The following is a 20,289-nucleotide window of genomic DNA, read 5'->3' as shown; positions in this document are numbered from 1 at the left end:
AGGCCAGATATCATATGTACCGGCTGAAGAAATGCCTCTTTCGGCCGGCTGCTGGTGTCTGGTCAAGCCAGCGTGATGCAGGTTGCTGCTGAACTGAGGTCTAGAACACGCGGCCGGATGGTGCGTTTTACGTACGATCTTCCCTGGTCGGTATGGGGTATGGGGTAACTCAACCCTAACCCAATTCCTGAAAAGCTGGTGGTCGACTGGACTTTATTTACTCGAGGTACCCAGCTGTCATGGGAGGATCCGAAGAGCTGTTCGAAGCCGATCAATGTGTGTGTGTGATGTATTGTGGGCGAGTGTTCTGGAGACGAGAAGGTGGAAGAAAGAGTGAGAATCTCTCTCCTCCAAACTGAGATCCAGTGTTGAGACCGAGAGAGGGCCGACCGAGTTAAGTGGTTGGCTGGCACGCTGGATGTCACGTCCAGCTGCTCGGGTAAGCATTTGCCAATTGCTCTTAGCGCCTGGCCCCATGCGCCCCTGACCTACTTTTTTGCCCTCGCGCCTCAACACCACAAAAGTATCGTCGCATTACAGAGCGACTTCAATCAGGCAATACCTTCTCTGTCTATGCCTCATTGCGCATGGCTTTGTTGGTGTCAGGCACAGTGTTTGGGGGTAACAGCACAAGGTGTATGCCCGCGGGAGGGTTCGCCTGGTTCGAGATTTACCATGTTCGAGAGACAAAGAAAACACCAGCTCGCCGCCCTGGCAATTCGTGAGCATCTCCGCAAATCCTGGTTTCTTTGACGACGGTTGGCCTGGGGTATCATGCGGGGATGGATTGCGCCCTCTGCACGAAGGGACTGCTTTGTCTGGACGGGCTATCGACCAGACAATGGCAGAGGAGACAAAGCATTGTTCCACGAGTTCGAGTCGCGGAAACCCCGTGGCCATCTCGCTGCACTGCGAATCCCCGTCAGTAAGTTTGCTAGAGGAATGTTGATAAAGTTGATGTGAGGCGATCATGCCCACCTCCTCTGGCCCCTCCACACTTGCCCCTTTGCCATTCTACGCTATGAGCTCGAATAACATTTGATCTATTACCTTTCGTTATAACACCCACTGGACTCATCATCTTCTATGATTATCATTGGAATGCATATCTCCCAAAATGCTACCGTGAGCGCAGATCAAGCTGGTGCAAGACACCGACCTGAATCTGCTGGCAATATTAATGCAGGGCTATTACAAAATCCGCCAGAGATAGTATGGCGGATCGTGGAACTAATAGAGTTCTATACCGACTACGTCGCGTTCGCTTCAACATGCCGGTCCCTCCAGCGCAGTCTCATTCCGAGACGCCTCGAGCAGGAGCCGGACTATTGCAGAACACCGTGGGAGTGGAGGCTAGAAGCAGACCTCCACCAGCGATTATTATGGGAGTGGCAACGAGATGGAAAGCGTGCGACGGAAAAGCAAAGACCGACTTCCTACTGGCAGCGCATGATGCCGCAGCCGTGCTTCAACCTGGCCATGGCAGACTCTGCTTGTTCCGTCGAGACTATACGGAGCATGATCGGCGTGTACGAGAAGAGGTGGCCTGCTTTTCTCGTTGGCTCTTCAAATCTTGACTTCGAGTGTCCTCTACGGCGAGCTATTTCGGTAGGTCGAACAGATGTGTTGGCGCTGCTGCTAGAGAGGGGATGTCCTGTTCAAGGTAAGTCGCAGCACGGTGACTCGGAGTGCGTCAGCTCGCCGCTAGCCCTCACGGTTGGGTTGATCAAAAAAATGCATGCCGACGACCTGCAAGAGTCCAGACTGCCTTTGATTCTCGACCAGATTCTGTCCCACCCCTGGTTCCGCGCGGGTGAGGAGGCGTTGAAAACCTTGGACCGGGTCTTTAGGTCGGCGGACCTGGCGGGGGGCTGGCAGGACGTTATGGCCCTCATTGTTCGGGACTTGGTAAGCCGAAGCAGTCCTGGGGCACTGGACATGACAATAGAAAAAGTCAGGTGCCTTATGTCTCTGGCTATCAGTTGGAATACCCATGGGCCAGGAAGTTCAGAAGATGAAGGGCACCAGCGCCTGAGAGAGTTGCTCCCGGGAAAAGAGCAAGAGGAAGAACGGCAAGGAGAGAGGCTAGAAGAGGAGACGGCGGAAGATGACTATCACCATGCCCTCAGAGCACTTTTCCAGGCGGATGAAGAGGAGTCGGCGGAGGATGACTATTACTATGAGCTCAGGGCATTATTCCAGGTGGACCAAGAGGAGCAAGAGGAGTGGCATCCACCCTACGTGAGCAACACTTTTATACCTGATTTCGAAGCCATAAACCTGGCTCTTGGTCAGATTGTCAGCGGAGACCATAGCTCTCCAGACGTGAACACATCGTTTCCCGCGGCGCCGGTCGTTGCTATAGTTTAATAAATCAGCTCTACAACTCATCCATGTATAATAAACTGTGACTGAAGTTGTTCTTGAGCCTGAGGGCAAGGACTAGGTGCGAAGAAACGGAAAACGGAACTGTGAATATTGTTGTTGGGTGAGTATTGCTGGGTCGGGGTTTAGGTTCGGCCCAGCGCTCTGGTGTAACGGCAACCCATCGCTCCCGGCTGCGATTTGACATCGGCCGAACTTATAGCAAAGAAGAAAATGGACTGGGCCAGTTTGATGTTATCCTCATTCCAGGGACTGATTCGTTCTTGACGACAAGAACGAATAAGTAAACAGGCGAGATGGCCCGGCAAAAGGATAAAAACATACAACACCGAGGATTCCCAGGTCGTCACCGACCCTAGTACTAATTCGGCTCTCTGCTGCTTATATATGGGAGAGCGGACGGGATCCCTAGTATTCAGCAGGATATGGTCGTATGTGTCAGATTGAGCTGTTTTGGGGCACTATATAGAATACACCAGCTCCTCGTTGCTTCAACTGAATGCGGGTATGCAACGACGCGAAGCCCGCGATCTCCGAAGTAAAGCAGTTTCAGCTAGAAACCATGGCTCAAGACCCAGGCTTGTAGTGCATAGGAGCACGCCTTATGTCTCCCGGGCTATTGTTGACGTTGTAGTTTGTGTTATTGAGTGGGTGCAATCAGTGACCTAGGTTCGGATGACCGATAGAGTCCCCAAATCGACCCTCGAGGAGCAACAGGTGCAGAAGTATCATCGAAAATGCTGTAGCTTAGCAGGGAAGTCGAAGATTGCCATCAATCACGCCATCTGTTGTTGTGGCCGACAACTGGTTTGGTGGTGAGTTCGTTCCCGGGCCACATTCTGGGTGCTCTGTACAGTATAGGGGCACAAACCAGTTCGTGGCCTATGTATGACCTCTCAGCCACTGCTCCAGGGAGAAATTACATTATGAGTTGCTAAAACGGACGATGGCAGTACTGACATAGATGCCAAGTAGTTACGTCCTGGCTGGGAACGACATGGGCAGAGAGCGGCGTATCCAGATCTACCAAACGTCGTAAACGGCTCACCTATCTCAGCAGAGTCCGTGTGTATAAGAATGGCCCTCGTTCTTTCGGGTCCATGCTATGGTGTCCAGAATAGAGATTTCGTAGTGCAGTCTGTCGCGGAAGGTGCGTCATATCTCATCGGACCATACAGGCGGGAATGCATGTTCGGAATCCCCCCATCGAACCCAGGGGGTGGCAAGTCAGAACAATATCGCCCTGGATGACTGACAATGCCCGGCAGCATCGTACTCAGGGCTAACCAGGCAAAAACTCGAACGACATGATGACTCGACTCCGGACGAACCGTGTAGTGTGGCGCGGGGCGAATTCCAAGGGCTGTGTGTCCCTCTTTAGTCAGCATCCGCATCCGTCGAGTCTTGTGCACTCATGCCTACTCAGAGAGCCATGTCGCCCAACTTTCGTATCCTGCCAAACCACGACAGGCCCCCGGATAGCAAGTGAAGACCCTGATAAACAGAAATTGGCGTACGCGTTGGGCTTATGTTTGTACTACACCAGACAGCTTACCCCCGCTGCTGCTTGTTCCGCCCCAAAAAGCCACCGAACATCTCATTGGAAGGCTGTGCCTTGACAGCGGCATGGAGCTAGGGGTTGAAGTACGCGGTTTGAAGTGCCCCAAGTTGTCACGTATGTCGTCAGCTGCTATAAACAATGCGTCGGTCATCTTCTTAAACAACTGCAGCATTCGGTCGTGATACTCCGGCCTTCCCCGTTGTGGAACGAATTGCTTCTAGGTGGAAAGAGACAACTCGCTGTGGATAGTCCAGCAAACATAGGAGACACAGCACAAAAGAACGCGACCGATAGATGAAATGGGAAAACAAATTGGTATTTTAAATTTCAAAATCGCTATGAATAATTACTCGAGCTGGGCGGCTGGTATGCCGAGAATCGTTTTGGCCGGAATGCCTCGTACCGTTCTGTTTTCGGCACGGGCGGGACGTCGTCCTGAGAGTAGATGCTGCTGACTGTCGCCAGGCTCTTGCCCGATGCCGTTCGGTCGCAAGAGCTGATGGTGATCTGTGGGCTGCTTTTGCCGAGGAGAGTCTCCCGGTCCCCACTAAACGCCCTTTGCTTGCCCAGTCGGACCGCAGAGATATCCTCCTCCTCGCCCGACTCGGGCACGGCCACGAGACTGTGTCCGCACTGCTGCTCTGGATCGGGCGTTTCGTCGCCCAGGTTGAGAGTCCAGCTCGACACCCTCCCTCCAGAGTTGGCGCGGGGCCTTGCCAGGGCGCTGGGCACGAGACCCGTACTGACGATGTCTGCTGGGCGCCGCTCGTTCCATTCCGTGTTCGATCCCAGGGCCCGCTCTATGTCCTCCCGGTGGAAGGAGCCGGATCTTTTCCTGACATATTCATCATATTGCGTATCCCTCTTGTGATCGAAACTCGTGCGTCGCTCGTTGTTGGGTCGGGGCTGCGGCGATAAAGATATCTGGGGGACTTCTCCTGAGATGCTCCGGCGAACCGAGATGAAGGATGCCCCGCGTGACCTCGGTTCCGATACCTTCGCAGCCTCGCTCGTGGGCTCCGGACTGACGTTCACGCTGCTTCTTTGAGGGTCGTACGATGTGTCTTCTGGTTCTGCGTACCCAAAGGGCTTCGCATTGTGAGGAATATGATAGTCGTCGTATATGAGCATTCGACGATAGATGATCACCCCATAAATAACTGCCACGATGGTAAAGAATCTGCCAAAAGTCAGCGACGTTTAATGTGTGTGATGATGTAGTAGTGTCGATAAACCAAGTAGAAGTAAACTCACAGCAGAGCACAGTCCATCCCCAGGGCGACAATTGAGTACTTCTTTTCTGTATGTTGAAGGTACACAACAACGTCCAATGCCAGGATGGCCGTTGAAAGCGTCACACTGAGGACGTTGCCGACCACCATACCGAAGGGCGTCAACGCTTCGGCCAGGAACTTTGCGATTTGGATGGCGTTGATTATAAAGGAAGCCAAGGAGAAGGCGATGTTGGTAATCTCCCAACTAGATGACATACTCAGCATGCGGTCCATTTTCCAGATCCCGAGCAGGCGGGTGACTTACACGAACTCCACCGTTGGTATTTGGTCCGGCTGGCCGTTGTAGGAATTGATCGAATTCGAGAGCCGGTACGAGAAGACGCCCATCAAACCGAGCTGCAGCGGTATCTGTATAAACCAACATGGCAGCAAGATCCTCTTCCGCCACTTAGCAAAGGCAAAGTGTGCTTGGTCCCGATGCGATCCGATCATGGTATCGACAGCAATAGAACGATTTCGACGACTGTCGTTCGAGACCAAGTGCCCAGGGGAATGAATATAATGGTGTCACTGCTTTTCGTTATAAAGCAAGGGAGCCGTGATGAATGGTCACTCCGAGATGCTCATAGTAATAAATATATTAGATGGGAATAAATTAGTCGTTAGTGTAGTGGGATCGGAGGTCCTTCTGTACCACATGAGATGGGGGACCGGCTAGTGATATAAACAAAGAGAAGGTGATAGGAACAGCCGCAGCGCGAAGAGCGCCTCCTCCCAGAACCCTGGCCCTAGGGCGCTGAAACCCAGGTGACGGCCGATTGGTAACCATTCCCAGACCGTGCCAGTCAGACCAGCCTCAAGACTAGGCAAGGCGGGAGCAGGGGAGCAATCACATTCACATCGATCCGGCGCGGGTCCCCAACAAGCCCCTGGCGCTGGCAAAATCGACACGCTCAGCCTCTTCTAGTCGGGATACACAGACTGCTATTGGACCCTGCCGAGCCACAACGGGCCTCTGGGGAGCGATCAAGTGGAAAGGGCAAGATGCTGCTTGCTGCTCTTGCAGACCGTGCTCTAGCTGGTTCCGGCCTGGCCTGGGGAGCCAAGAACCGAGTGGCGTGCGGCTGATTGGGAGGTAGTGCCTGGGTCTGCTTCCTGACATCCCAAGTTTGATTGGAGAGCGAGGGCGGCCCACAAAACCGGATGTGTTGATGCGTTGGCATCCCTTGCTCAGAGTTCGGCCGACATGATGCAATTACACCTGTTGTCTCCTTTGTGTGTTGGTTTCCCATGGTGCTCGTGAGTGTGTCAACAATCTTAGCCTTGGCACCCCTTTGCAGGCAGGGCCCAAGGTGAGGCAGCAGTGCCGCTCAGCAACCAGCAGAGCAGAGTCCTAGGTATTACTTGCGCGCGCCTCGACGAAAGGCAGAGAGGGTGTCTGCGAAGACAGGAGGCAGGCCATTAGACGAGCGGCTATAGTGCCGTTCCCCATGTATCCATCCTCCTGATGGTCTAAGCTTTCGACAGGGCTGAGCCTCGAAGCTATGACTGGCATTACCAAGAAGCGGTTCTCTCGATACCTAACAGTTCATCAACAACCGTCGATCCGAGAGCTAACCTGCTATATTTAGCATGCTAGCAACGACACCGCTTTGCTGGTGCGTCGAATCAAGTGGGGTGTAGTTGATAGATTGTCAGATGGCCCTATGACTAGACGACTAGTAGTTCTGTCTATGCCAAGTCGCTGTTGGTTCGCCCGTTGATCAAAGAGGCTTTGGGATTGGTGAAGCCGGCGAGCTATGATGATGTGCTTTTGGCCAGCGAAGGACATGGACCTTTGGGGACGGGGCAAACATACCCCGCCCTGCCCGACATTTGCGCTGCGAGTTTGTCCTTCTTCATTGGCACTCTGCAACAACAATAAGACCGTACCTACTGCCAGTAACCCTGTACGAACTCCTGAGCACAGTCACGAAAACGTAATAACCCTCGTCGGCGTATCGCTGCCGCCGCCGTGGACTATGCAGTGGAAATTAGGAGCGGGTCTTGTGCCGGCCGCAATGCAAATTGATGCTTGAGTAGGTGAAGGATTTGAAGGTGCACTTTTGGCTTCCTACCTTTCCTCCTTTCCAACATTGTGGAAGTTTTCGATTGCGACTTGCAGCCTTTTGCTGGCCTAGTCGTAACCTAAGTAAACTGGGAGCTGCAGCCTGCAGTTGCATGTGCATGCCCCTAGCAGAGCCCCTAGAGGAGACCCTAGAACAGACCCTAACTAGAGGAGCCTCTAGCAGAGGCCCTAGCCCAAGTCAGGCGATCGGTGGTTTCTAGGCCCGGTTTCTGACCAATCCTGGCCGAGAACCCAAGCCGTCGGGTCCCAGATTGAGCAGGCAGCGAAATGCTTATGTATCGATGCCACGAAAAGCAACCACTTCCACTAGCCCACCCGCCGCTTCTCATCTTTTGAAATTGGATATCTCCCCAGTTTTGTTTTTGGGCAGTCAGATCATCAACTTACGGCATATCAAACATACTACTACAACTCCACCTGTTTAGACAGACCCTTTGTCCATTTGCCTGTTTTATTTTTAGGTCTTCTCAAGCCTGGGAAGACGCCTGTTGTCGATGTGGGCTGGGGAGACGAAAGGGATTTGGGCAGCTGAGCTGAGGGGATGTCAATGGTGAGTACTCCGTAGGATGGGAGCCGGGCCAGCCACCATCAAGATGGTGTTTATTTACTAGACGATTACATCTATTTCGCCATACCCTGCCACCTCTCAGCCCGCAGCTTGCTGCTGCTCCCCAAGGGAGTATCAGAGTCATCCAATCCAACCACGTGACCAAGCCCGAGGTTCAGCTTACCCTGGGTAAGGGATAGCGACGAGCAGGAAGACGTAAGAAAAGTCCCCTTTGTGGGTCGAGGCTGAGCTCTCTTTCGGATACCGAATCCTTCGTCTCGCACCGCACCGGCAGACACCGACTTTTTGGCACTGCGCGCTTATTTCCAATCTCGCTTGTTTCGAATGGGGTGTGATATGTCATTGGAAATTCGCATGAAATGCCGCTCTGAGCTTTGCTGACGGCGGGGACTGAGGAGCCCGACTGCATATACACGTATCAAAGTAGAGACCCGGAACCCTGCCGTTTCTCCATTCGGAAGAATTGAACTTGTTAGTGCTGACATGCCAAGCAAAAATAAGAACCCAAGAACATCTGTCAAAATGGTGGATCGTCCACTTTACGAGCGGTCAACTACAACAAAAGATCCTCGTGGGCTTCATGGGAAAGACAATCTCTGAACCGCCTGCAAAACAAGAGGCAAAACATCAACGCCCAACAACCGAAGATCGTTCCAGAATCATGCAAGGTGATGCAAGGCTATGCAGGGTAGCCCCCTTGGCCACGGTTGTGCGGCCTGGCGACGGAAGCTGCCCCCGGTCTAGGGCTGCTAAGCCGTGCCGCAAAAGACCTTTCTCGGAGATCAAAACTCGGGTCACTCGGATTTAAGTGGTCACAGATCATTGACGTTGGTCTGTGTATTACACGGCTGCGCACCGCGAACGGTATCGGTGGGAGGAAAAGACATAAGCACGTTGCACTGGCTGTCTCTGACATGCCTCTGCCGACGTAGGATCCCAGTGAAGGCGATCTGGGAGGCTGGTCAAGATCCAAAGCAGGACTAGGGAGCTTAAAATGCGGCTCTGCCACAGGAATACGGAAATATACCCTGAGTCAGCACCGTGATTGTCATCTGGTAAGATCGGAAATCCCGATACGGTTGTAAAGCTGAGCATGTACCGTTGGGGCGAGACACTTGACGAGGACGACATATTAGTTAAATCGATGCCGACAAATGCGATTGCGCATATTCAGCTTCGCCAGGCGGTCTGGTAGGCTCTTGACGCGTTGGCTCTATTAGCCCCCTGTCCCCGGAACCCACTCATGCCTACACAGCGGCACTTTTCTGTGAAGCTTCGGTAATATCTCTATATTTAGAGCTCCCACAATAAGCTTACTATAGTATCCATTACGGAAATTGCTATAAGATGAGGTCTTACTTTTTTTCCACACCGCATCGGACAAACAATAATAACCTTGCTGCCCTGGAGTGCTATACCTTGGGAAATACACTTACGCAGCTTACCTCTCTCTCCCAGCTGGGAATGTTTGCACCGCGATTGCGTGAATTACAAACATAGACCTCGTTGAAGCGAATCCAACAGTGTATGTATTGAAATATCGTTCAGGGGCATGCTGCACCCGAATTCTCGCTCCTCTAGAAAACCCTGGTTTGATGAGATAGGCTGGACCACCTGAGTGCGTCTAAGTAGCTCTACTATCATAGTATACAGGGGAATAAACAGGTGATATGCATAAAGAACACAAGCATTCTTTACGTATAAGCGTGCAGCACGACTGCTGAGGAGGGCCAGGAGGGAAGAACAGACGAATAAGGTCAGATGAATAATATTTATACACGAGTTAACAGATAATTGCAATATCTAGACCTTAGAATATTCTATAGTATAACACGAACAGAGAAGAGGAGAAGCAGAGGGAACGGGTGAATTCAACCCCTGGTCTTGGATCTCATCCAACCTATAACGACAGATTCGGGGATTGGTAGCGTTGCAATATTGTTATCTGCTAGATAGAAAGCCTGCTGTACGGAGTACCGTTAGATGCTATGGACCTGAATACTCAGATTTCTTTCCCCTAACGCTGGACCCAGAGAGTATATTAATACCTTGTGGATGAGTGAAGTCAACTTTGGGAACAAAAGTTTGCGTCCAACTAACTATTCTCAACTAATCAGATCGTCCATGCATCCAAGCCGAGTAAATGGTGGCACCTGGTGGAATAGCTGGCAGTGAGAAGGATGAGAGACTCATGGTAAGGACATGCAGGCCTTTCACCCCCTTCAAGTACGAAAGAGCGTTACATTCATATAAGCAAATGCAGATTGAGATTCTGCACCATTCTGGAAAACAAGCCTTCTTGAAAATATGCAGTGTGCACAAGCATAGCGGTATGCGACTGGCCGAATCATTGCTATAGTACTATCTATCAGCAACAGCAAGACGATAGATATCCAGTCGAACCGTCTTGCTTTTCCGCACTGAACTTTCGCAGGCTTGTGTAAAAATAATCATCGAGTAATGGGAACGGATGTTCATTTCAATAGCTCACATATGTGAAAATGAACGAAAAATAGCAAAAAGTTAATTGATGCGGCCAGTGTGGATTGAACACACGACCTCCAGATTGATGTTCCCGAAGTTAGACTTCAGTCTGGCGCTCTCCCAACTGAGCTATGTCCGCTGTAGTTATGAGACGATGTTAATCCATCGTCGCACACTGTTTCGGCCGCTGTTGAAAGAATCAGCTGTTATGCTAGAATATATAGCGTGTATGGAGAAGTAGGGGCTGGGGACCTTGTTGAATGGTTGGTGACGGATATCCACAAAGACTGACGAACCACATATGGTGCATGTAACCTTTGGCAGCTTATGGGGACGTCAAATGTCTGGTAGGTGCCTAGTCTACCTATCGGTCTTTGGAATGACTGCCTATTACCTATGTACTTACATGGTCTGCATCTATGTAGGTATTGGCTTGGTTGACTTATTCAGATATGGGTGGAAGGAACCTTGTGCCATGTAGAGTGATGGCCATATAACGGAAACAGGGAAAACCGCGAATGAAAATGTGTGCCATATCAAGGCATGAGTGCAATTGGTTAGTGGTAAAGTGATAGAATTCCATATAGGAGCAGGGCCATCATAAGGAGCAGTATCACCATGTCATCATCTCCAATCCGACAATATAATCATCGAGTTCAGCATATTGTAAATCATCAGGTGAGGTTTTTGGATATTAATATTGGGAGTCCTGCAGAAAAACTTCTAAAGTCTACATGACGTCTCCCAGGCGTATATTCGATCTCTGTCATTGCAATATCGTGAGAACCCTCGTATTAGCAGTCCTCTTTAATTCTCTCCCCAAAAGGTCGGACAAGCTCTCCTCCCCGAATCCTACTCCGCGACCCCAAGGAATGAAAAAAAGTAAGTTGCTGAGCGGGTGATAGCCATGGTGGTTGTAGGCGTTGTTGGATGTGTGCCATATGTGGGCGCATTTGCTTGCTTATTTGTCGACTATTCCCTTTCTCCGAAGAAGATAGACGGAAGTGGCAGTCTACTGGCCAGAGTTCTTCATGGCCATGTTGACACCTGCGGTGTTGAAGCTGACGGCGTTGCCGCTGCCGTCGGACATAGCGGCATCCTCGACAGAGGGGGCAGTCTGGCGGCGGACCTTTTCTGTTGAGAGGAAAATAGCATGTTAGTTCTCTGTTGACCAGGCACACGAGACCACGCTCTCAAGTGGAGCTAGATGACACCGGGGAAGAAAGACGTACGGAGCTCGGCAGAGCCAAGAGCGAAGAAAGCAAAGGCGGCAATGAGAGTGAACTTCATCTTGACGGTTGTTGGGTGGGTTGTTGTGGGGGTTGTCGGAGGTCGAGTGATATGACAGAGTTCGAAGACACAGAAAAGTCGGCCGGCGACAAGTACAATATGCAATAGAGTACAGGTAGATGAAGAGAAATGAGGCAAGACTGAGAGATTGAATTGTTGATGGGAATGTTCACTTGAAGAGCATGGCCGGCTTCGACCTTATATACAGACTTGGCCCTCTGCCAGGGCAAGCCATGTTTGACGAAACCCCTGAACCCGACCCCAAGACAAGCTACCGAAAGGGACCCCAGTCGAAGTGATGCCTCGAGCGGTACGAACGGGAATCCAGAGTTGGATGCACACACGTTGGGACTAGCAAGTGTCAGCCTGGCGGGAGCCGAAGGTGAAGGGGAGTCGGGAGGCTGATCTCAACGGTCGACACGCGTCAAGCCGTCCGTATTAGGCAAGGGCTAGACACTCGACGCCGTGGCCCGTTACAGGACCAACCCCGACATCAGGCAGAGGACTGCGAGAAAACATTGGACGATCAAACCGGCCAAGCTTTGTCCCCTCGCGAGCCTGCGCGCTGGAGATAGGTAGTCGGTAGCAGCCAGATTGGCTGTGTTTGGATCGAGCAAATGAAGCTTAATGGGCGGGGACTGGGATTTAAACTTGGGTGGAGGCTGGCCACGCCATTGAGGCTCCCGCGGGGGAGCTGGACAGAAAGCTGGAGGTGGGATGACAGGGGTTCGAGACAAGTCTGGAACGGCTAAAAGGCTTGCCTGGCAGTCTCTGGTGCAGTTTGGCGCAGCAGCACCATCCTCCGTGTCTGCAATGTAACCCTGCTGTCCCTCATTGGGATGAAGCCCCTGCTCAGCCGGTATTCTAGGCTTCCGGTTCCAAGCTGGTTCGGAAACGATTGAGCCACGCCTGGTAGCAAGCAGGCGCTAATTGATAGGTGCCGAGTTGCAGGTTTAGGTAAGCAGTCGTTTCGATAGATTAGGTAGTGTTCGATTAATGTCGTCCTGGTGTTCAGACCATCTACCCGTGGACAGCATTTACTGATGGTGTAAAATACACATTCTAGATGATCGGAAGTCTGAATGCGATTGGAATGATTACCTACCTGGCACTTCTCTTCAAATTGAGCGCAGAAATTAGACATCAGACTGCCCGAAGCCAATTCGAATTAAGGATTGACAATTCAAGTGACATTATGACATCTTTCTGCGGGTCGCTGGCCAGTGAATCATTGTTTCGGATTGTCCAGATCATCGAGGCCCACCTCATTAAGGTATTGGGTCTCAGGGTATGAACTGCGCCGCCCGGGTTTGAAGTGTCCAGGCTGCCAGGCCCAGAACCAGTTCCAAAGGCAAGTCCAATAGCAGGCCCAGAAGAAGCTTAATAAATCTGGATTGTTTCGGGTAACGGCCACCCAAAGCAACGATTTTCTTCTCGGCTTTCGTAATCATTGTCATGAAGGGGGTGACCAAGAATCTCGGCCCACATCTTCAGAAACGATTAAGCCATCCCATCGCATCAAAGCGTTTGTTTTCCTTCCTTTCCGTGCCCATCAACCGTCTGGCACTGGTAAGGAAACTCTTGGGTGCCGGCTTTCAACGAAACAAGTGCAAATTGCTCCTCCTGATCATGATCCAAGACTATCTACTCCGTACATTCCGCTTCAACCGCCGGCGATGATCTCGGCGGTTTTGTACTCTTTTCCGTCGAGATTCTCATAGAAGCCCTTGTGCAATCCCGCCTGCTCTCTGTCTTTTTCGTTAAAGGGGCCCTTCACAGCGCCCCAGAAGTATTTCTTGACATTGCTCCTGAATATCTCGACTGCGTCTGTGCCTTCTTGGCTGCAAATCCACGTAAGCCAGCGGTGCCCTGTTGTAACGTGCGTGATCTCATCGTTGTGGATGATAGTCAGCGTGTCGACACTTTCCATATCTTGCGCTTTGCGGAATTTCTCAATCGTCATGGGGTTCACGTCGAGCCCGCGGGCTTCATGGACGAGCGCGATGATGCTGATGCGGGATCGCAGATCGTGCGCTGTGGTCGAGGCCGATTCCCAAAGGCCATGGTGCACTGGCAACGCGCCAAAGTGGCTGCCAAGTTCCTCGAGCCTACTGCGGAGCAAGGAAAAGTGCTTCGCCTCGTCGTTGGCGACCTTGAGCCAATCGTAATAAAAGGCCCGCGGGAGTTCACGCGAGGGTTGCTGCGCCGATGGGTTTGTCCGGAAGGTCGCAAACCTTACACAAATATCGATGGCCAGGTCTATAGCCCACTGTTCTATATTGGCAAGAGCGTGCATCATGGCAATCCGGCTCTTGAGTGTGCCGCCTTTTCCGGCCTTGGGCATTGCGCCTGGAGCGACTGTACTTGATTCCTCCCGTGCTGGCTCCTCGGGCGGACTAATAGTACCGGCACCCAGCTCCATTGGATTTGATGACTCTTCTCTTGTTGCGAAGAGGGAGAAGAAATGAGTGGTGAGTAGGATTTTGTTTTCAGGGTCGGACGTGTTCAGAATATGAACGCACCAGTCGCACATGGTAGCCTTGTCGTCGAGATAAACCGGCCCCTTACTAGTTTCCGTCCGCGGGCCATGCTTGAACTTGACCTTCTCACTTACCGGCTCGACCTTGGCCAGCTTGATGTCACGATCCGGGAACTGCAGACATACCCTACCGTCTTGTATGAGGATGGGGAAAGTGCAGGCCTTGATGCCATAACTTGATTCGCCAGTCTCCACGTTGAAATCGTAGGCATGCCACGGGCAAGAGGCGACATAAGCGGAATCTTCGATGTCGACGTGAGCATCGGTCATGGGACCGCCAGAATGAGGGCATTCGGCCTCCATGGCATAGTACGACCATCCATCTTCAGACTCATTCGGCCCAAGGGGTTGAGGCGTGGATGCTTCGATTTTGGGCAAGCGGAACAAGACCAGGCGTTTTCCGCTAGACAAGTATATGGTGTACCTTGTATGCGTAAGGGATGCCAGTGATCCGACATCGATAAGAGTGGTGGCCATGGTGCATGCACCTCGCAGATGATGTGACTGGAACCTGCGGAGGGATCGCGAAGGGCCCGGCCGCTTTTTTTTACGAAAACCGCTAGTGAGCAAGGTTAACTCCCAGGAAGCACGGCCTCAGATATAGCCAGATAATAGCTGGAGGCCTAAAGATATTGCTTAAGAAAACGTACTTGGGTTGTTAGGCTGTAATGTCTTCGTTGTAGTGCGTGTTGATCGAGTTTGAATTGATCGTTCAAAGTCTTTTTTTGTTAGTCGAATCGACCCCCCACCAATTGATCTACCGCGAAGCGGTTTTGCCCCATGCGATGATGGGCCGCTGTCATTAGCGGGGCAATCAGGATGGCCTAGAATGGGTTCCCGACAACTGAGTCTTAGTTATGCAGACCGTAAATTATTGGCCTTCCCATTGGACTGATCTGGGGAATATTGATGATTTCGACGCTATTTGATATGTACATCTAGCATATGGAAGGAATATCACAGTAACAATGGATGTGCTGCTTACCTACATACATATATTCAGCTGTGCATGTACAGGTATTGATGCAGGTGTCATCGATAATGGCCTGAATTCTAGTCAGGTTCCAACCACCATCACACCATCACTCTACTCAGCAGCGCGGGATGAAGCGAGCCTAACCAAGCAGTAAACTATATTGCGGCCAGGTTAGGCGAGTAATTACCCCCCGTTTGGTCAAGTTGATTGGGTCGCATCTACTGCTGAAAACGAAGACGTTCAGAGCTTGTCCAAATTCAATTGCAGCTGGAGGCGCGCCTGCAGCTCAGTCCCCCCCAAGGTTCGTGGATAGCCGCTAGAGGGATGCCTTATCATCGCAACTCCACCTCCCTTAGCCAGGCAAGAGAGCGGGGTGAGGTGCGTGACTGAGAGCTTGGGCTGACTTACGACTTACACTTTGGAATCAGACGCCGACTGTCCGCCTGCCTATCTGCCTGCCTGCCTGCCCGCCCGATTCAATAACAAGGGACTCCAACCTGCTCGATCCATCTCTCGCATGCCCAGATCTTACTCCTCTCATCTTCCAGTCACCAGGTGAAATAATACCTAGTATCGTCTCACCCGAATCCGACAGCGCTGGAACCCCGCCCAAGAAAGCAATCTCAACATGGCTACAGTCGAACACTGCCTCTACTGCTTCGAGTCTCTGGATGCTCACCTCGCCTCACGCCGGGCATTGACTCTGGAAGACATCGAGAAGCTCTACGCCGAATATTGCGAAGCCGACGACACTCCCACTGATCAGAATGGACAGACCGAATCCAGCACAGGCGGCTCCAAGCTGGGCGCCATTAAGAAGCGCATGCCCGCGATCAGCAGACTAGCCAATTCGTCCTCGAGCGGCACATCCTCGCCCTCTTCTGGCTCGAGCATGTCGCTCGCCACCGACACGCCCGACACGTCCATGACCTCTCTCGAGACCGAGCGGGCCGCCCCCATCACCGAGTCGCCCCTGTTCGTCACCTGGAACACGGTCTCGGCGCGGTCGGGCAACACGAGCCTGCGGGGCTGCATCGGCACCTTCGAGGCGCAGGAGCTCGAGGACGGCCTGTCGTCCTACGCCATCACCTCGGCCATCCACGACATGCGCTTCGACCCCGTCTCCAAGCGTGAGCTGCCGACGCTCGAGGTGGCCGTGACGCTCCTGACCGACTTCGAGGACTGCGACGATGCCATGGACTGGGAATTGGGCACGCATGGCCTGCGGATTAGCTTCACCGACCGCGGCCGCCGCTACGGCGCCACCTATCTCCCGGACGTAGCTCCTGAGCAGGGCTGGACCAAGGAGGAGACCCTCGTGAGCCTCATGCGGAAGGCAGGCTGGGTGGGCAAGAAGGACAAGTGGCAGGACGTCGATCTCAAGGTCGTTCGCTACCAGGGAAAGAAGGAACACCTGCAATACCCCGAGTACAAGCAGTGGAGGGATTGGGTCGAGTCCCAGGGCAAGGCATAGACAACCCGCATCTGGAGTTTGGGGGCGCATTTCAATGGTAGGAAGCGAATTTCAGGCGTTTTGCGGGAAATTTGATATATGGCCTGGGGTTCTGATAGAGGTAGATGGTTTCTGCTCTCTTGCCTTTTACAGTTATTTTCCAGATTTAATAATATACATCGACGTTCGACAACTTTAGTTTTTGCTGATTACTGCGTCTAGAAAAAACACCTCTTCGCCTTCGGAATCCAAACCGGGGCTTTGCTGCCATATTCATCAAATCCCTTGAGGATAAGTGGGAAGATGTGTAAGAAGGGGTGTTGCCAATCAATCCAGAACGCGGTCCTGTAAATCGCGTAGATGAACACGCGAAGGACGGTTCCCTATGCAGCCAGGGCTGTAAGGAATGTGGTAACCATGTATTGCTAGCCCGGGTACCTGAATATCGATGTCTCAAGGCCCGTCCAGATGTCTCACCTCAATGCATTTCCGCATTTTTGTTCTCGTCACTGGGGCTATAGCTTCAAATTCCTTAGCGAGGCCCCTTTCAGTAGTATATCTTGCGTCGTCCACGCAGATCTCGTCGCGGTTATGTTCGTGCTTTCAACGTACGAGGCAACCTGTTGTGCTGCCGACCTACATCGACAGCCGCAACAACCACCACCACCACCGACACCATCATGGCCCTATCTCGTGTCATAGGCGCCTGCGCGCTCGCTTCGTTGGCGACTAGTGCTTGGGCCAAAGATGGTCCCGAAACCAGCAGCAGCAGCAGCAGCCCGACGTTGTCAACGAAGAACAATTCCGCGGCTGCCACGCCAGGACCCGGGAACTTGACGAACCCCTCAATGCCCCTTTCGATACCACTGAAGCGGTACGACAGCCGAGCCGGCGGCTCTACGAGTGTGCAGAGGCGGTACTTCAAGACGAACGTCCTGGGCGTCTACGGCGCTGCATACCTGGCCGAACGTGAGTGATCATGCAACATGCTCTTTCTCCCAGATATTCCCATCAAATCTCGTGCTTGGAAGTCAAAGCCCGTGCTTACTATTCTCGTTGTGCAGTGTCCGTAGGCACGAGTGCCGACCCCCAAAAGGTCGACGTCCTTCTGGACACGGGTTCCTTCGAGCTCTGGGTTAACCCGGACTGCGCCAAGTCCAACGTCCCCGAGTTCTGCAAAGGCTTCGGGCAGTACGACCCAAGCAAGTCGTCGACATCGAAAAACCTTGAACAGGGCTTTTCCATCCAGTACGGCTCGGGCAGTACCTCGGGTATTTATTATACGGACGATGTCTTCATTTCTGGTATGTTTTCTTTTGGAGATCCGTGAGTAATAGGAGGTAGAAAAACGGACAGACGGACCATGATTGAAAAGATTGTATAAGTACTGACGAGGACGCTTTTCGTTCCTGATATGTGTAGGGGCCAAGATTACTGGTCAGCAATTCGGCGTGGCCAACACTTCGGATCTGGTGTGGTTCGGTATCATGGGGTTAGCCCGCGGTAAGGGCAATGGGTTCCTCAACTACAACACGGTCCTGGACTCAGTCGTCGCCCAGGGGTTCGCCAACAGCCGCCTGTTCAGCTTGGACCTCGGTTCGCAGGGCCCGCCCGGCTCCGTCATCAGCGGCGAGATCGTCTTCGGCGGCGTGGACACGAACAAGTACGCCGGCAACCTGGTCAAGGTAGCGATTGACCCTGCTGATTCGTAAGTTACCCACCTATCTCCCTGTCAACATCTGGGCTTGCATTCATTTGCTCTATTTTCCACCCGATAAAACAAAAAGGTCAAAAAATTCGACTTACACACACTTAGCCATTACTCGGTCCTCCTAACCGGCCTCACCCACCGCCCCCCAACGGCCCAGACCGCCAATCCCGTCCTGAACACCCAGGCCTCCTTCCCCGTCATCGTCGACAGCGGCACGACCCTCTCCCTGCTCCCGCAGGCCCTGGTCGAGGCCCTCGCGGCGCAGTTCCCGGGGGCCACGACAGACGGCCAGGGCGGCTTCCGGGTGGCCTGCTCGTACCAGCAGCAGCCGGGCACCGTCTCCTTCACCCTCGCGACCTCCTTCTCCCCCAGCGCTTCGAATATTACCATAAACCTGCCCTACTCCGAGTTCGTCTGGAATGCGGGCAACGACAACTGCTACCTCGGCGCCTGGTACGACGCTAGTGTGAGTGTGCACATCCTGGGCGACACCTTCCTGCGGGGCGCCTACGTCGTCTTCGACCAGGACTCCAACGCGCTCTACATGGCCGACTATGTCGCCTGCGGTGGGGCTGGCGTAGGTACGAGTAGTGATGGCGGCCTCGTCCCGGTCCCGGCGGGCCAGGATGCTGTTCTCGGTATCCGCGGCAGTTGTGTTCCGCCGGGAGGTGCGGGCGGGACTGGGGGCGAAAACGGCGCCAGCTCTAGCAGCGTGGTGCTGCCCGGCGGTCCGGTGACGAGCTCGGGTCTGGGCGGTAGTGTGGTTCCCACCATCAACCCGGCTGGGCCCGTCTCGGTCACTAGCTCTGCTACGGCTACCGGCACTGCTGGTGCATCAACGGCAACAGCCCCTGGAACTACGCCGGCAACGTCTTCGCTGCCGCCTGGTGGCGTGTCGTCACTACCTGGCGTCTCCGCCACCTCTGCACCGACCGTGAGCTCCGGCCCAGGTCTTGACCCCAACGCCGTCCCGGCCGGCGGCAGCGGTGCTGCCACCTCTGCGACACCCGCCGCAGGTGGCCTCCCCCTCGCCAACGATCCCGACCCCAACGTTAGGATCGGCGGCACCGGCACCGGAACTGGAACCATGAGCGGGACCATCACCAGAACCGTCACCAACCTCATCGTCACCACCGTGACGGCGTGTCCCACTAGCGCGGTCACTTCGGGCGCGGCCTGTGTCCTCGGCCAAGTCACGACCCGCACCAGCGTCTACGTAACCACCATCTGTCCCGATGAGACCGCCAAGCCCGTACCCGCATCCGCTGGTTCTGGCGCCGCCCTCACCGCCCCTGCTCCCGCCCCTGCTTCCGCCACGGGTGGAGGCGCAGGTGCAGGGGCAGCAGCAGCTGCTGCACCGGGAGGAGCTCAGGCGCCTCAGCAGCCCGGCGGTGCCGTCTTCGTCACCGTGAAGGAGCAATGCCACACGTCGACGTACGCCGTGACATCGTGCGCCCCCAACGCCGCCGGTTGCACCGTCGGCATGACAACGACGCAGATGTTCACCGAGTACCGGACGGTGACTGCAACCGCGCCGGGGCTGCAGGCCATCCAAGCGAGCCCGGTAGCCGCCGGTACCCCTGGTGGTGGCGCCATCGGCGGCAACGTCGGCTACTCCCCTGCTTCTGGAACGGCCTTGCCGCCCGCTGTGCAAGTTGGTGGTGGCGCTGTGAGCAGTGTTGAGGCTGGACCGTACAGCAACATCAGTAGCAGTAACAGCTTCAGCAGTAGCAACGGCAACTTGAGCGGTGGGGGGTCCAGCGGCAGCAGCAGCAGCAGCAGTGGTGATGGTAACGGAGTTGCGGCGGTATGCGCCGGGGCGGGTTGCGCGGTGGTGGCGGCGGGATCGGCGCCAACGACGACGATGCCTGTGTATGCGGGCGCGGCGAGGAGCACGGGTGCCGTGAAAGCGTGGTGGACGGCAGTTGGCATAGGGGCTTTGTTTTTGGTCTTGGGTGA

The 20,289-nt window shown here is 53.6% G+C and overlaps 6 protein-coding genes across 6 annotated transcripts; 3 read left to right on the top strand and 3 right to left on the bottom strand.

Moving 5' to 3' along the window:
- Positions 1–1,101: 1,101 nt before the first annotated feature.
- On the top strand, positions 1,102–2,370 carry PG985_013793 (uncharacterized protein; the record flags this gene model as incomplete). Its single annotated transcript, XM_066833559.1, has 1 exon — positions 1,102–2,370. The coding sequence occupies one exon, from the start codon at positions 1,102–1,104 to the stop codon at positions 2,368–2,370; it is 1,269 nt and encodes a 422-aa protein (XP_066678299.1).
- A 1,912-nt stretch (positions 2,371–4,282) lies between these two features.
- Positions 4,283–5,673, bottom strand: PG985_013792 (uncharacterized protein; the record flags this gene model as incomplete). The annotated part of the gene is made up of 3 exons (XM_066833558.1): positions 4,283–5,126; positions 5,201–5,425; positions 5,486–5,673. 3 exons carry the CDS (start codon positions 5,671–5,673, stop codon positions 4,283–4,285), a joined length of 1,257 nt encoding a protein of 418 aa, XP_066678298.1.
- A 5,700-nt stretch (positions 5,674–11,373) lies between these two features.
- Positions 11,374–11,651, bottom strand: PG985_013791 (uncharacterized protein; the record flags this gene model as incomplete). Its single annotated transcript, XM_066833557.1, has 2 exons — positions 11,374–11,495; positions 11,594–11,651. The coding sequence occupies 2 exons, from the start codon at positions 11,649–11,651 to the stop codon at positions 11,374–11,376; spliced, it is 180 nt and encodes a 59-aa protein (XP_066678297.1).
- A 1,663-nt stretch (positions 11,652–13,314) lies between these two features.
- On the bottom strand, positions 13,315–14,667 carry PG985_013790 (uncharacterized protein; the record flags this gene model as incomplete). Its single annotated transcript, XM_066833556.1, has 1 exon — positions 13,315–14,667. The coding sequence occupies one exon, from the start codon at positions 14,665–14,667 to the stop codon at positions 13,315–13,317; it is 1,353 nt and encodes a 450-aa protein (XP_066678296.1).
- Positions 14,668–15,794: 1,127 nt separating this feature from the next.
- Positions 15,795–16,640, top strand: PG985_013789 (uncharacterized protein; the record flags this gene model as incomplete). Its single annotated transcript, XM_066833555.1, has 1 exon — positions 15,795–16,640. The coding sequence occupies one exon, from the start codon at positions 15,795–15,797 to the stop codon at positions 16,638–16,640; it is 846 nt and encodes a 281-aa protein (XP_066678295.1).
- A 659-nt stretch (positions 16,641–17,299) lies between these two features.
- PG985_013788 (eukaryotic aspartyl protease) lies at positions 17,300–20,137 on the top strand (the record flags this gene model as incomplete). The annotated part of the gene is made up of 4 exons (XM_066833554.1): positions 17,300–17,588; positions 17,684–17,923; positions 18,042–18,327; positions 18,436–20,137. Coding segments are annotated over 4 exons (2,517 nt in total), but the record flags the coding sequence as incomplete, so codon positions are not given.
- Positions 20,138–20,289: the final 152 nt, after the last annotated feature.

The sequence above is a fragment of the Apiospora marii genome, assembly GCF_038362585.1.
Source record: "Apiospora marii strain CBS 49790 chromosome Unknown utg000011l_segment0_segment0, whole genome shotgun sequence".
Taxonomy (NCBI): Eukaryota; Fungi; Ascomycota; class Sordariomycetes; order Amphisphaeriales; family Apiosporaceae; genus Apiospora; species Apiospora marii.
This window is presented reverse-complemented; position numbering and strand designations above follow the sequence as displayed.